Source organism: Tauraco erythrolophus, chromosome 2 (assembly GCF_009769465.1).
Source record: "Tauraco erythrolophus isolate bTauEry1 chromosome 2, bTauEry1.pri, whole genome shotgun sequence".
In the NCBI taxonomy this organism is placed as follows: domain Eukaryota; kingdom Metazoa; phylum Chordata; class Aves; order Musophagiformes; family Musophagidae; genus Tauraco; species Tauraco erythrolophus.
This window is the reverse complement of record NC_141466.1, coordinates 15,421,395-15,438,246: the sequence shown is the minus strand read 5'-3', so window position 1 is coordinate 15,438,246 and position 16,852 is coordinate 15,421,395. Positions and strand designations below refer to the sequence as shown.

General features: G+C 40.9%; 1 protein-coding gene across 1 annotated transcript in view; it reads left to right on the top strand.

Annotated features, from left to right (window-relative positions):
* The window catches only part of SLC35F1 (solute carrier family 35 member F1), a 269,747-nt gene that overhangs the window by 220,634 nt on the left and 32,261 nt on the right, over positions 1-16,852 (top strand). The window contains exons 4-5 of the mRNA XM_086632115.1: positions 9,902-10,061; positions 15,150-15,306. Coding sequence (XP_086488241.1) covers positions 9,902-10,061; positions 15,150-15,306 — 317 coding nt within the window. The remainder of the gene's footprint in view (positions 1-9,901; positions 10,062-15,149; positions 15,307-16,852) is intronic.

Sequence of the window (16,852 nt, the reverse complement as noted above, 5' to 3'; positions counted from 1 at the left end):
AAAGGGGCCACTTGCAATGGGACTCAACCGTGGCACACGTTCCATTCCATCTTCACTGACCTCTTATCTGTGTGGCCGTTTCTCTCAGATCTCAGTCTTTTCTGGGTGAACTCGGCCCAGTGGGCACCCCGGGAGCGGAGCTCTCCCCGAGTTCCCCAAGTGGCTCCATCGCGGCCATCCCCAGCAGATGACCCCGGTCTGGCATGGGCCGCCGCCTGGCCAGGAGCTGGGGAGCGGGGGCCGTGCCCCCCTCCCGTCTCCTCGCTCCTGGGCAAAGGCACACCTTTCCGGTTCCTTTGTCCGATGTAAATAGGGCAATTCGCAGAGGCACCGATTGGCTCAAGCCCCGAGGGGGATGGGAGTCCGGTGTGATGGGCAGCTTCTGCCACCCGGACCTCCCCCCCCCCCCATCAAACCATGACAATCAGTCACACTTAAAGCTCTCAGACACGTGTCCTGATTCCCAGATAGCCAAAAACTTGCAAAATGATTTTTAGTTTCTCTTTGGTGCATTAATCTAAATTGCACTAAATTTTGCAGCCTTTTTGCATGTCAGCTGTAGCAGGTGCAGAAAGTGCTTTAAACACTCCCAATGTACACTAGCACCTGATCCCATGGACTTTTTAAAAAAACTACACAGTTAACTTCCAGGACTGCCTGTGGTCATGCTTTCCATGTTTATCCTAATGGTTTTTAAAAACACCCTGGTGTAGGCCTGTGGAAGGCTTAGTAACTGTTCAAGAAGAGTGTTTGAACTACTGTTAGAGACATCTTTTACATAGCAGATAAAATTAGTTCCCCTAAAGGGAATGAAAAGCTTTGAATCTCTGCAGTTACTTAGATCTAGATATTTAATTTGTTTGAAACCATGTTTTATAGAATCATAGAATGGTTAGAGTTGGAAGGGACCTCAAAGATCATCTAGTTCCAACCCCCCTGCCATGGGCAGGGAAACCCTCCACTACACCAGGTTGCCCAAAGCCTTCCCTGTACTGCATTTACAGTGTACCGCACACGTACATCCTACCAAGTCCATAATGTGTTCCACTAAGCCTGTTTTGATACTAACATTTGTAACTTTTGCTGCCAGGTAAGTGCTTTCTCATCCTACCAAGCTGCATTATGAGGCAGACTGCCCTTTCCTTATCCCCCTTTGTCCCCACATTAGTTAGTCCCCTGTATATTAGACTACTATGTTACACTCCCTGGAGGTAATGTTATCCTTTCTGTGTTATGACATCACATATAAATCTGGACTATTTCTGCAAGGCCTTGCATAGTAATACTGTAGAATATGCATACGATGTCACAAGAAATAAGACACTGTCAAAGAGAGAGCTATGATTCCAAGTAGTGATTTATCTGGTAATTCATTCCTTGGGCAATCAAGCCTTTGATTGGCATGATGAAAACAAAGGTAGTAAAAGCGGGGATTTATAGACACCAGGAGACAGACGATAAAACTACAATGGTGATGTTCTCAGCTACTCTTAGATCACTGTGAGGCTCAGCAGTACATCATACTTCCAATTACCTCTGGCAGTTTTCATACCTCAACAACTGCCACCAGAAAAGGAAAGGTGTCAGCAGTAAGTGCTTATTACAGGAGTGCTGGATGGCAATAGACTTTACTTTGTTCTTGGTCCCTGTGGACTTAATGTGTGTTGAGGCAGAAGGTTTGAGATAATTTTGAAGCAAATCTGGGAGCTGAGGAGCAGCGGATTTGTAATATTGAAATTGTTGATCCACCTTGTCCAGTGCCCGCTAACGTGAAATATCTCAAAAGCAGAGATACATTCCATTCCTTCCTTCCGCTCCCCATCTTATGCGTGTAAGATGGACCGTGCTTCCTGGTTTCCTTCAGGGCAGTGAGGAAATACTGCAATGTTAATAAGGTTTGCAGATCAGCATTGTGCAGAAGTGTTGCATACTGTACATTCATACCGTGAGTCTAAGGTGCATATCTTGCATTTCATTTGTTACTGCACTTTGAGTTGCTGTTCTGTATTTTATCTGTGTTACATACCTGAGGTTCACAGACCAACCCCTATGATATCCTCAGTGTCTGTGCATGGTTTTGGAGTCAACTGAGCTCTCAGTATCCAGAGCTCCTGCCTCTAATGGCAAAACTATTGAGAGCAGCCATGAGGAGAAGGACTTGAGGGTGTTGGTTGATGAGAAGCTCAGCATGAGCTGGCACTGTGCACTTGCAGCCCAGAAAGCCAACCGTATGCTGGGCTGTATGAAGAAAAGTGTGGCCAGCAGGTGAAGGGAGGTGATTCTGCCCTTTTACTCGGCTCCCATGAGACCTCACCTGCAGTACTGTGTTCAGATCTGGAGTCCCCAACACAAGAAGGACATGGAACTGTTGGAGCGGGTCCAGAGGATGGCCACGAAGATGATCCAAGAGCTGGAGCACCTCTGCTATGAAGACAGGCTGAGAGAGTTGGGGCTGTTCAGCCTGGAGAAGAGAAGGCTCCAGCGTGATCTTATAGCAGCCTTCCAGTACCTAAAGGGGGCCTACAAGAAAGCTGGAGAGGGACTTTTTACAAGGGCATGTAGTGATAGGACAAGGGGTAATGGCTTTAAACTGAAAGAGGTTATATTTCAATTAGAGATAAGGCAGAAATTCTTCCCTCTGAGAGTGGTGAAGCACTGGAATAGGTTTCCCAGAGAAGTTGTGGATGTCCCATGCCTGGAGGTGTTCATGGTCAGGTTGGATGAGGCTTTGAATATCATTAAAAATGATATTGAGGCAAAATCTCATTAAAGGCAATGGAGCTGTGCTCATTACAACAGTAGAAATTATGGCATTCTGTGCTCGTTTTGCAAGCTCTTCTTGGTGAAATGCAAAAGCAGAGGTTTTTCTGCAGGAGATGTCCGTGTTTTTTCCAAGGCCAGAATCTAATCCCCTGCTTAGCTTTACAGTGACTGAGGACGTGGAGAAGTTTCTAATAAGCAACCTTGAGAAAATGGTCTTCAAAGCCCATATCCAGTGATCTTACTTAAAGAGAAACAAAATAGAAAATAGTTTTTTTCTGCAGAAACGTGACTGCTGGCAGAGCTTTCTGCTGTCTTAGAATGATCTTGTTCTGACAGTAGTATGTAAAATCAGGGGGGGAAGGAAGTTAGACAAGGCTGTTTCGGTGGTCAGTTTGTTGGTAACTCTTCCTAGTATTTGGGCAGATCTTGCATAAGCAGAGCTGGAGTTCATGTTACAAAAGGAAAGGATGAAGAGGTGTGTCCTAAGGTTCATTTTAAAAAAAGAGTCAAGATATGATTACTGATGTTGGTAGTAAAGCATGTTCATGTGTAGAGAGTTGGGAGCAGAGGAACTGTGGGTTGGATGTGACCACCATCTTTCATTTAACATAACATCAAGAAGTCGCTGAATTCTTTCTATGTACACAGAAAGCTGAAGCTGTGATATTCCTCATCTGGGGTGTTGGTGTGTGTGCAAGTCAGACGTAGGTGAAGGTCTTCCACTAGTGAAAGTTTCGAGGGAGTTTCTGTGTCCCCAGGGAAAAAGCAAATCCTGAGAACAGATTAAAGGAACTGATGGGAACAGTTATAGAGACATTGGTAATGTGGTCCCAAGAAAAAAATCAGAGATCTTGTGGGCAAAGTACTGATTTAAACAGACTTCAGACTGGGAGCAGTCTTCTGGCTTTTGTTTCTTCCATGTCATGGAAATTAAACATTTTTACATTTTTTTTAAACAAATGGCATCTCTAACTGATTCTTTCACCAATCTCCCTACCTAGAGTATTCGACATTTTGACTGGATGAAAAAATTAATAGTTTTTAAATTAATTTGAGCAACCTGATCTAGTAGAAGATGTCCCTGTCCATGGCAAGGGGATTGGAACTAGATGATGCTTAAGGTCTCTTCCGACCCAAACCATTCTGTGATTCTATGATTCTATGATTCTAATTTTGTGATTATATAAAACCCATGCAAGAAAGTGATTAAATTATTATGAGATAGCAAATAGAAAAACAAAAGGTGAAAACAATGCTCCTTTTTTAGTTAAATCGCTTGAAATAACCCTGTTGGAAATGCTGCCAGCATCCACACCTTCCCTGCAGAACGTTTCGGTCGCGGGGTAGCATAATTGCCACGCAGTTCCCCTGGCAGCCAGCAGCCACCTCTGTGAGGTTTCACATCTTGGCTGCTTTTCTGCATGTGTAACGTACAGTTGAATCAAGTGTGTGTGGCATTGTGAAGGTGGTGTGAAAACAGGAGTAGAAAGAGTCCTCGTATCGGCAATGAACATTTCTTCCTTTGAAATAACAAAGCAAATGTTGGAAAGTGCGTCTCTTACTGGATATAGCGCTTGCTGTTGTATAAAACTTACCAGGTTGCATGCTGAAATTCAGAAGCCATCACATGTACATGACCATACAACGTTGGATGGATACAACACTGACTTTACTGATCCCTCTGCTCTGGAGAGTAGGCTGAGTAGAGGGTGCAGCTGATTCTCTGCATGATTTGCTGGAGGGCAGCATGAATGAGAAATCCCTAATGTGAGAAAAAGAGCTGATAACTGGAGAGAAAAAAAATCTAATGAGTGTTTAAAAAGGAAGATTCAGCTCAGCTGTTCCCATAGGGAGTTTACTGACCAGCTTTTTTCTTTTTGACGTCACTGCAGATCAGCAGTTCACCCTCTGTACTACAGACCTAAAGCTTGCCAGCTCTCTTTTCCGATAACTAGCAGTACATTTTTGCTACATATGTGCAAACACATGCTGAATTTTTGAGGTCAGAGACTGGATATTTATTGTTAGCAAGAGAGTATTTGTCTGTGAATCACAAGTATAATAAAGTCATCGTAATTTATCAAAAAAATGGAGAAAAGACATTTCAACATTGTTTATCATCAACAGACTTAGATGCAACGTGGTATCTTGTAGAATCAAATAATAATCTTCAATCTCTATAGCAACACAGCATTTTTATAGCAGAAAGAAGTTGCTATAGGACGGTATATCAACAGGTTATATATTTTTGTATCTCGCCTTCTACAGCAGCCCAATTCAGAGCTACGACTGAAGAAAACCACATACAAACATGGCCGCGTCAAAGAGCATGGTCCACACCACTCACTCATCAGTTTTATTATCTTCCCATGGCAAAATAGGGAATGTGTTTTCTTTTAGTTTAGTGAGATCTGATAACTCCTGTGATTGAAACAGGAACACTGATTAAAATCACGTTTAACAATTTAACATAATGACAGGGTATAGGCAGTACCTTTTGAATAAGCAATTAAAAAGAAGGAAAATACCGAAGATGATTCTTAGGGAAATACTGGTAAACAACTGACCTTTATGTGTTATAAATGCCATTCAAGTTAAGCATAATTTATCTTTGTTATTGTAAATACTTTATAGTCAGAAAAATTACAATGAGGTATAATGGGTTTTTTTTCTTAATAACTGAAATAACTAATAAAAAACAAACAAACAAGAAAAAAAAAAAAAAAAACAAACCAAGAAAGCCCTATTGCAGATCAGGTAATCCACAATCTCACATTTTTGTCTGTAGAATATATGTGCATTTTTTCTTCAACTAGACAGATTTATCTGAGGAAAAAAGAAAAGCAAAGAGAATTTAGTCCTGGATAAATGAAATGTAAAGCAATATCTGAAAAACAGTTAAGCAATATACAGTAGGTTATCTTATTGCTTATATTGTAGTAACCTAATTTATATGTCTATCCCATTGTTTAATTACAGGTATAAACTTAGCACAACTCAAGAACTATAAAATGTCAGTTAACATTACCTACATTTAATGTTTATATCTATTGATGCTGCAGAGTTCCAAACAGAAATTCGTGCATTAGACCTTGGACTACCAGCCCCAAAGAGGTGTTTTCCAGCTGCTGTCAGCATTGTTTGTGACGTGTTCTGTTCATGCATCCCTTCATGTTAGTGCTTAAAAGACACATCTTTGCATACTTGAAAGCATAGGTATGTTTAAATATTTATGGAATCAGAGGAATTTTAAAAAATTTTCCTCTAAAAGACTGTTAGTGGGAGTTTGTATGTTGGAGTATACATGCTTCAGGTACTAACTATTTTTAAAACTGACTATTGAAATCACACTAGCACCCTAATATATATCATATTCACAAGAAAGTGTTCTTTTTGTGTGCTTAGCCTGAACGAAGTAAATCAGCCCTTGTCAGAGCTCCTGTCCCACGATGAACATGCAGCATCACGTCCTGTGTGTAAAGGTGGGCAAGGGGTGTTAAAAATATCCACTGAGTCACTCGGTGTCTCTGGAGAGACAGTAGTTAGCAGCTGAAAGGTGACATCTTCATCTTCTTAAATCTATTTTTAAACACTGTTTGCATAAGTGACCAGAGCTCCTGATTTTGCAAAACCAAATAGTTGGTTTGGTGATGGTTGAGGATCACGTGCTCACCTGTGCACAGAAAAGAACTGGAAAGATGCTTGCAGACACTTACGGGCTTCCTTAGTAAGTGATCTCTTTAAACACCTCTGTGCTTAACTCGCTGAAGGCTTTCTGCTCTGTCTTGGGCACAGTTGTCTCTGAGGTGGTATGTGTATGTATTGGGGAAGAGAGTGCTCAACTATTAGGTACTCACCTGAGGAAGACAATGGCAGACTGTGCTGTACCTCTGGTTGGTGTTATTTTACTCACGTCCATCTCTGAGTTAGGTGTAAGGGTCTCTCTTCTCCTCTTCTGCAGTGCAAAGTTAACCAAGTTGGTATAACTTTTGGTTATACCAAACCAAAAGTTGGTTGCTTTTTCCAAGGTAAGACTAGTGCCTGCCCACGCAAGCTTCTCCTCCACTTTGTTTTGATGCAAACTGTCAGTGAGTTAGAATCACAGAACCATAGAACAACCCAGCTTGGAAATCAAAAGATCAAAACCTCAAAAGATCATATGGTGCAACTTTTCACAGCAAAGTGAGCCTAGATGATATTATCAAGCACCCTGTCCAGCTGCATCTTGAAAACCACCAATGATGGGCACTCAACCATGTCTCTGAGGAGGTTGTTTCAGTGATTGATTGTTCTGACAGTAAAAAACTTCTTTATTATGCTGAGATGAAACCTCTCCCAGTGCAACTTTTACCCATTGCCCCTTTTCTTCTCCGTGTGGCTCCTTGTGAAGAGAGAGCCTCTATCTTCTTTGTAGCTCCACTGTAAGAACAGGAAAACTGCGATGAGGTCAGAAAACTGTGTGAGTTAAGCTCACCTGTTAAATGCTGCAGTGGGAGGGAATGGGATAGAGGCATTCACACCTTCGGGGATAGCTATGAGGAATATAATGCTTCCCTGTTGTTTGGTGCCACCTTCCCTCCATCTTCAGCAGAGATGAAGGATGCTCGGTATGCTAGTGCAGCTAGTGAAGAACATGCATCCAGCGTGTACAGGCATGATGACATGAGCTGTGGATTGAGAGGGCAGGTGTTGAGCTGTGTCCACATCTGAAGAGTGAGATTTGCTCAGGTGTGCCACCTGTTACTGGTATGTGCTAGGGCTGCGCTGGCAAAGTGCAGGAATCCACAGTGCATGAGGAATGTGCAGGGGATGTTACCCATGCAGCAGTGACCATCTGTGCTGGCTGGGTGGTCCCGGTCTCTCCTCCCAGTGACAGGAGAAGGCCATGTGCCACCTCACCTGCACCACGTGCCAAGATTTAATGCATATGCTCAGTAGTCCTGTCACCACCCGTCCTTGCCCCAGGAGCCAGCTGCCCCCAGCAGCATGACTTCTGAAGTTGTTCTTGTGTACGTGGTGTCTTGTACAGACGCGCTTTTACAAAGACTCGTTACTGAGTGTTAGCTCCGCTGCACGCTGTACACGTTCTAGACTCTTCAGAAGCAGAGCAGGTGCCTTCTGCAGACAAAGGAGCCTGTTACAGTTTGTCTGGCTGTTGTCCCTTTTCGTGCTTGGTCCGTGAAGGATGGCATTTTGAGGACTGCTGAAGGAAGTTTTCCCTGGAAAGAGGCCTGGCCATGCCTTTTAGATGATTAGCTCTTATTTTAAATGCGGAACCTGCTTTTAGCATGGACCTTTCCCATTAGTATTTTCCTCGCCTGTTCTGCAGTTCTTTGGGACTGCTTGAGCCACGTAAGAGCAGCGTGGTCCCACTGCTGAACCATTTCTCATCTGAAGGCTTTTCTCACTCACTGACTGTCTGGGGAATCTTTGAAATAGATGGATTTCCACTGAACATTCTTGTTTTTCAAACAAAGTTTCAGGGAAATTATCCTTAGTTCAAAAATTGTCTTTTATATTTTTGCTGATCCCCCAAATTTAATATTCATTACATAGGTATCTCACATGTTATTATTCTTTAATAATTTTATAAGCACTGAAATTCTTGAAATCATCCAAAAATCTTTTTTCTCTTCAGCTGGTGCATGTACAGACAAAGAAGTTAAAAGGGATGTGATCACTATTTGATAGTACTTGCTGTGCTTAGTGGTGTATCACACTGAGAGAGCAAATAACAGGTACTAAGCCCAAAGGGAAGAAAAATCAAATTGCATCATCTAAAATCAAGGTAACAACATCTGGAGTAGTTTCCCAGAACTACGGACACAGTTTCCTCCTCTGATTGTTCCAGACATTCTCATTTAGAAAGAAGATGCAACCGTGTATCTCAGGATCCTGCTGTAGCAATTGGCATTGAAAAGTAGTATACCCTGCACAATTCCTTAAATCTTATTGTTAGTCCACAGAATCACGACTCATGGAATGGAATGGAATGGATTGGAATATTTGCAGTAGGAAGGGACCTGCAGTTGTATCATGTAGTCCAACTGCCCAACCGCTTCAGGGCTGACCAAAAGTTAAAGCATGTTAAGGGCATTGTCCAAATGCTTCTTAAATACTGACGGGCATGGGGCATCGACCACCTCTCTAGGAAGCCTGTTCCAGTGTTTGACCACCCTCTAGATAAAGAAACGCTTCCTAATGTCCAGTCTAAACTTCCTCTGGCATATTATCTGTATCCTTTTAGAAAGTGGATCAAGGCTCTTAAAGTCAAGTTTCTTTGGGTGTTTCTTACTGAAGATTTTTGTTTCCTGGTGGCATGCTGGTAGTTTCTAAAATATATTTTAATTTTAAAATCTCTGGGTCCTCTTACAAATATTTGGTGCATTTCTTTTTTTTTTTTTTTTTTTTATCCTGGATTCTCTGGATTTATTGCTGGGTGTCTCTGAAAAGACCAATTAAAGATTGTGTTTCTTAACACTTGTTTGAGAAAGCTCTTATCCATGTTCTATTGACAAGAAGATTGAGTTTCTTGCACTGTAGGCAAGGTGGTTTTGGTTTTTTTTTTCCTTCAGAGGCATATGGGACTGTATTTTCAAGGAGTTAACAGTCCCCGCAGGGGTCAAATTTTTCATTAAGTATTCTGCATGCAGAAACTCCTTGATTTATATGACCAGATTTAATAAATCTGGTCAACTTATGCATTATGAACATTCCCGCTAATTGAACCTGAAAGGACTGAATTAAAGCATATGTCTGGACTGCAGGAAGAGTGCCCTCAGTCTTTATCCGTTAATCACCAGAGGTGAGGACCAGATGGAGTGGTGTGGCTTTTTTTTGGCCCAGGTTTCCTTCCCATGGATTTGAAATATGCATCTGAATCCAAGAGCAAGGCAGTGCTGTTGGGTGTTACCACAGAGCAATAGTTTTCCTGAATTCGTGGAATAGTCATGAACAAAATACAGCCTTATCCTCTGTCTGATGGATGACATAACCACTTGAATACACTTTCTGTCTGGTAAAAAGTGCTATTAGTAACTAAATAACCCTGCTTCCCTCTGCTGGAATCAATCTCAGTATTTTAGGGCGAAGTGTCAGCAGGTTGATTTGTTGATTTTTTTTCTCTCTTTCTTGACAGCTCCTAGACTGTTTTGTCATCCCAGTGGTGATACTGCTCTCCTGGTTCTTCTTACTGGTACGATACAAGGCAGTACATTTCATTGGGATCGTGGTGTGCATTCTGGGCATGGGATGCATGGCAGGAGCAGATGTCCTCGTTGGGAGACAGCAAGGAGCAGGTGAGTAAGGATGGATGTGTTGAATAACCAATTTCTGCTCAGAGAAGCCGTTGACCAGAATATGCCAGGTTGTGACAAAAGTGGCTATGTCTTTGAATCATGAACACCTCTTGCATCCACTGTGTACTCTTACTTCTCCTCAACTTTACTCCTTTTTTGTACAGAGGTGGGGTTGCTGAGTAGATGCTAAAAGACACTAAACCTACATACTAACTGTACCAATTGGATTATGCACACAGTCTCAGAGTAAAGGTTTGGGATTTGCCTGTGTCATTGTTAAAAAGACCCTTCTTGTGTGTAAAATGTTCTTTTTCATGTGTGGCATCATATGAATAATGTGTGTGTAGCTATTAATGCAGACTAGACAGAGTTAGATTTCATTGATCAAGTTCCTCTGCCACATTTGATTTCTCTCGTGCCAACCCAAATGATGTGGGAAGGCTGGAAATTCTTTTCAAAGATTGTCAATTAGGCACAGTTTTCATTCTTAATTAAAAGCACTGAATTGTGAGCTGAACATAATACACTGGGATTTAAAATTCTTGACTCAGCTTTCTGAATACAAATGCAAGTGCTGTAAGAACTGCAGTTGCCAGGATGCTACTAAATAAAACAAGGGAGTTTGTGGAAGTACTCACCATATCTCCCTGCCCCCTTTTATCCCTGTCCTTTATCCTGAAAGGAGACTTTTAGTTCATTGATCTTTTCCAGAAATAGCTCTGCCTCAGCTAAAAATGAAAGAATATACTCTGTACTATGAAATCAGCCAGCGAAGCTGCTTTAGGAATGACTGATTTCAGAGGGACTGAGATTTCAACCCTGGGTTCCATAGGAAACATCCTGTGTCCCAGTAATCTAGACAGTAACGTGCTAGGGCGGGTGAGTTGTGAATCAACAGGAGCGTGTGGGGCAATGGACCAAAGCAGACAAGGAGCAGATTGAAGAACACTAACACTTTGCCATCCAACTGCAATAATTAGATATTATTTAACATATTCATTACTGAAGCACAGGTATAGCTGTTAGGTACATTTGTCCAGAAAAATCTGTTAACATGCCTTATTGCCTTTTAATTAGGACCTACACATGAAAAACTGTGTCCATGCTTATTGCTACACAGAGAGACTGCAGCTTGGTTTTTAAGTGGCAAAATGATGTTATTAATGATGTTGTCTTTAAGAAAGTAAAATAGATCAGCTGATTTCATTTATCTGGAGGGATAAAACTCTACATTTAAAATCTACAAAGAAAAAGAAGTACTGGCAGCAAAAGGAAAAAATTTCTTGAAACTCTTCATTAAAGGGTTCCACACCATTTATAAGATATTTCCTAGAACTAAGCAAACAAAAGAAAGGAATACACCAAAAGAAATGAAGCTGCATAAGTCCTGAGTAAACTCCTGTGTTTATCCTGTATTTTAGGGGACAAGACCTGTTGACACCTGTTTGCCCCATTGACCGTGCTATTTGCTGTATTAGAAGTGCCATAAGGCTCTATTAGGCACCTACTGCATACAGCAATCTAGCCTCCCAGCTCTTACAGTAAGGGAAAATGAATTTAAAATGCATCACTGAGAGATTAACAGGTATTTTCCAAACTATCTGCAGGAATTAGGTATAATGTGCAGGCATGCTCTCAACTTCCAATAAATATGTGATAGTTTGCCTATCATTATTGTATCCTGACTAATGTTTTGCACATTTCTCAATGGGAAAAGCAATTACTACCAAGTACTTGGGGTTCTATCACCTTACCTGCCAAGTGTACCTTAAAATAACATTTTTCTGAACTAATACCCCTGAGGTACCTCGATACTTATGCTCCTGTAATACACAGGGATCTAAGACACAGAGGTCTAAGTGCTTCACCAGATTTTTCACAGCACTTCACATATTTAGCTTACCCCAGTCTCTGAAAACTAGTCACTTCAGTCCTGTTGATAAGTATATGACAGTATGTTTAGTCTAAGATAGGACACTTTGAGACTGATTTTTAGATATTGTGATCATCAGTAATTACAACCAAAAGCAAAGAGAAACACCACTTAATGTTGGAGATTGAGGTAAAAATGTGGCAAAATGGCCTAGTGAGAGTGTGAAAAGCAATCGTGTCAGAACATAATTCATATTTAAATCATTTATTTTACATTATAGTGCTGTAACTAGTCCCCAAAACATTAACTCCTCTCTGGACTGTATGACTTCTGCTTCCGGAGAATATTAAATCTGCTAACAATGATTAGTGCAAAGCGTGTTTTGCCAAGCTATGCCTTATGTTTCTTCAGAAGAATGATCTGTGCCATTGAATTGGTCAAGTACAACTATATTAACCTAAAAGTCTTTAGAATGCCTCTAGTCAGTTGATACGTATTTGCTTAGCAATAAACCAGTAGGCACATATGGATTTTTCATCCATGAAAATATGTCTGTTAGCTTATGTCAGTCTTGAGGAAAGTTCCGAAGTCAGCCTCTTGAGGAAGCAAAGAAAAGGCATTTGACCATCAGGATGCTAGAAATTATTAGGAAAGAAACCAAAAAATATAGTATAAAACATTTTTATGCCAGTATATAAAGTTCTGATGCATTATTACTTTGGTCACTGCTTCTCAAAAATAAATGACCAGAAAATAATCTTACAGAAGTAATGGAGAAAGGTGAGAAAGCTGTCCAAGGGCATAAAATGGCTTCAGGATGAAGAGACTGTAGGCAGACTGGGACTTTTCATCTCCCAGAAAAGGCAAGAATGAGGCAGAATATGGTAAAGATACATGAAGTCTTCAGTGGTGTGGACAAGGTCAATACAGAGTGATTCTTAAATACTTCTCACAATCAGAAAATTCTGGGATGCCCAATATAATTTTGAGGTATGAGGCTTACAAGCTGAAAACACGGAGTACTTTTTGATAGGGCGTGCTTAAACCGGGTAAGTTACTGCCACAGGCTGTTGCAGAGGCCACAACTATATGCACTTTACACGAATTAATGAAGAATCCCTCAGGATCTATTAAGTTTGATAGTTTAATGCAACAGAAAATCTTTAATCTGCTGAGAACTGGCTGATAAAAATCCCTCTGTGCTTCCATATTTCTTTGTGCTTTCCTCAGGCAGCCTGGGCTGCCTGGTGCCAGAGGAGGGTCCTGGGATGGGCAGATCTGGGCACTGACCAGAACTTGGCTTCCTCTTCTGGGAAAGCCCTGAAGGTTGGGGCTCACCTTCTCTGAGCATGAGCGCTCTTTGGGGATAGCCATCGCGGAGTGGTGCTTGAGGCCATCCCCTCTCTGTGATAGCACTCAGCTGCTGAGCCGTCTTTGTTTCGCGGATGCAAAAGGATGATATTTTTGTCTCGGCAGTTCGGCATAGCCAAGCTCTAAGGTCAAAAACTTTTTCGGCAGTACTTCCCCAAAGTGTCAGTGAGTAGCTGTAATAAATACCAAATGAGTGAGCTCAGTGAGGGGTGATTGGAGCCACTGTGGAACATCAGGTGCATCAGGGGTATGAAGAGGTTTTGTAAAGTGCTGATGCTTATTTTAGATTAAGGGCATCTTCCATGGCTGATTGCAAAAGAAGGCTAAAAGGAAAATAAGTACCAAATCTTAAAAAGATAAATGGTCAAATGGAAACGTGCTGTCAGTCAAGGTAGATGCACAAGAGAAATTCAGTGAGAGACTGGATGATTACATGAAAGAGAAATCTAGTAATGTTTGCTAAATACACAGAAGCCACATCTCCTCTGAGCTGAAAAATGTTGGACACTACGAGAGTATTACTGGGAGTATTTTAAACGCTTGCCTTGTTCCTATTTGTCTCTAAACAACTTACACTTTTCTGGTGCTTATAGCCAGCGTTGGAGACAGAGTGCTGGAGAAATGAACCCTTGGTCTGTCCTTTTATGGCCATGCTTATTTTCGTAAATTTCTTCTCACTGGAAATTTCAGAACTGTAGTTTGGAATGAAAACCGAAGGCTTAAAAGAAGTCCGTATGAAAAATGTTGAAAAGGTAATTTTGAACCAATCAGAATGTTTGGCTTCCATTTTTATTTACTGCAGTGTGTATTTTGCAAATCAATAATAATGATAAAACTTAAAAGGCAGGAACTCAAAAAATAAATCAAGTGGTATTTTAAAAGAACACAAGGTTTCTTTCAAAAAAAATTACAGTCTAGTACTTCAGCATTTCACTGAACCTTTTCAAAGGAAATTCCATTATATCCAACATTCTGAATATGGTTCTGCAGCAATGTCTGACAGCTTTGTTAAGCTGTAGCTCTTGAAATCATTTAACAAGTCATATGTGCAGACGGAATCGTGCATCAGTTTGCAAAGCCGAGGCCTCTGTTTTCAAGCTGGAACTTGATCAAATCTCCCTGCAGCTCTCCCCACCCCTCCAATAATAAAAGCCTCCAAGACTGAAAAGATTTCATACAGTCTTTGATAATACAATGCATTATTAATTATATATACCTGGAGGTACTGAAAATACATTTTGGTGTTCATTGCATGCATTAGGTACTGCTATGTTAATTGAACTCTTTTAAAAATCTGTCATTATCATCACCCTGTCTACACCCCATCCTTCCTCCTCTCTTTCTTATCAAACAGCTTCATGTGAGAATGAGGTCAATATTGGGGTTGTAATGATTTCTTCACTCATTTCACAGGTACACATATTTTTTCAGTTGATTTCACATCTAAAGACTGGACATGTTTTAGACTGGTTAGATTTCAAGATGAGATGCAGACTGCTCTATGTAGCCGAGTCACAATCTATCTGCAAAAAAAAGTAATAATAATCAAATAAAAAGAATTAGTAACAGAAGACTACCACTTGGTTTCTTTTTAAAAAAAAAATAAGTAAATTTCAGATGCCTGTATCCACAGCAAGGATAATGCTCTTCCTTCACCTCTGCTAGATTTTGCTGGGGTATTGAACAAAAACTGTTAAAATGACAGAACATTTGTGTTCAGGTCATTAACTCGGATACAGGCTACTTAGTGTCTGAGGGTTGAAACCTGCAGGGAAGAATTTACAATGGTTCTATACAAAAGATGGTTGTTTTGAGATATTCTGATTTTTCCCGTTTATTCCTAGGTGAAAATAAACTGATAGGGGATCTCTTAGTGCTGGGCGGAGCAACGCTATACGGCATCTCGAACGTTTGTGAGGAGTATATCGTCCGAAATCTGAGTCGAGTGGAATTCCTGGGCATGATCGGGCTCTTTGGTTCCTTCTTCAGCGGCATTCAGCTGTAAGTGAGCAGGTTTGAGCCTCAAGGTCATTCAAATAAATGCAGCTGTGGACTCCATTGAGGTACTCTGACCCTGTCTTCAAAGGTAGCCATATCCTGTGGAGAGTAAACGTCCTCTAATCCTGGAACTTGCATTGGTTTTCATATTTCAGATCAGTGCATTTGAATAGCACGAATTTATACCTAAGTACTCTAATTCAAGAGGCCTGCAGAAAGATCGGGACGGACTCTTTATGAGGGAATGTAGTGATAGGATGAGGAGAAATGGTTTTAAACTGAGGGGTAGTTTTAGATTAGCTATTAGGAAGAAATTGTTTACTGTGAGGGTGGTGAAGCACTGGAACAGGTTGCCTAGAGAAGTTGTGGATGTCTCATCCCTTGAGGTGTTCAAGGACAGGCTGGGTAAGGCTTTGAGCAACCTGATCTAGGGGAAGATGTCCCTACCCACAGCAGAGGGGATGGACTAGATGATCTTGAAGGTCCCTTCCAGCCCAAACCATTCTATGATTCTATGATTCTATGACTGGTGTCCTTGAATAGTCACATGGAGAGGGAGGAGTAGAAGACACATCCTACGATCTTGTTTCTGGAAGACAAGTGGATACGTCGCGTGTTGGTCTGATCTGTGAATAACAAAATCTACAACTCTCTCTGGTTCTGTTTCATACTTTTAAAAAGTCACTTAGATTTCTAAACAGGTAGAAAACACATCCAGTCAGAAGGTATTTTACTGTTTGGCTCGTTCTGTGTATCTGCATTATGATAAGGCAGAAATAATGAAAAAACCTTTAAGAAATTGATGTTTTCACTTCAAAATATTTAGTACTCAAGAGACTGTTGTATGGATTTCAGGAACTACTGAGTCATATCTTTATTCACATGTACTTAATGAGCACCTCACCTGCAAGCCTATAGAGTTGGAAGGTAGCTTCCAATGTTATAATACTGTGACTGATGAAAGTGTACTAAAAGTCACCATGCAAGATTGCCATATTTTATGCAGATCCATTGCTGGTGCTTGTCACACAGAATAACTTTCAATTATTCGTCAAAATCAAGTTTCTTCCCTGCACATCTGAGCTACACAACTTCTAAGAACAGCGAGTGATCAAAATAATGACCCATCAATTCTCACTTAATTAGTTCTGTTTCTTTGTCCAGAAGGCTTATATTTGTATGGGATCTGAACATGGGACTTAAAATTATTTGTGTTAGCTGGCTGCCACACGAGCAGTTCCTTTTTTAAAAATATAGAATTCAAGAGCACATAAATGTGCTTAGTATCTTTGGTTGAAGCATTTTTTTTACCTACAGTGTTCACAGTAGGGTAGGTACTAACTGATTCTGAGGACATCAAAGCAGTGCCCTCAGCTTCCTCTGTGTGTAAACTGTCGTGTATACGTATTGTATTCCTGAATTTAATTATAGTGCCATTACCCCCTCTTGACCCAAGCAGTTAGTCACAATTCAGAGTTTGTGAGTTATTTTGCTGGGGAGAAGAAGCTGGTGCTGGAACAAGGCATCTTTGCATACAGAGGATACAGCT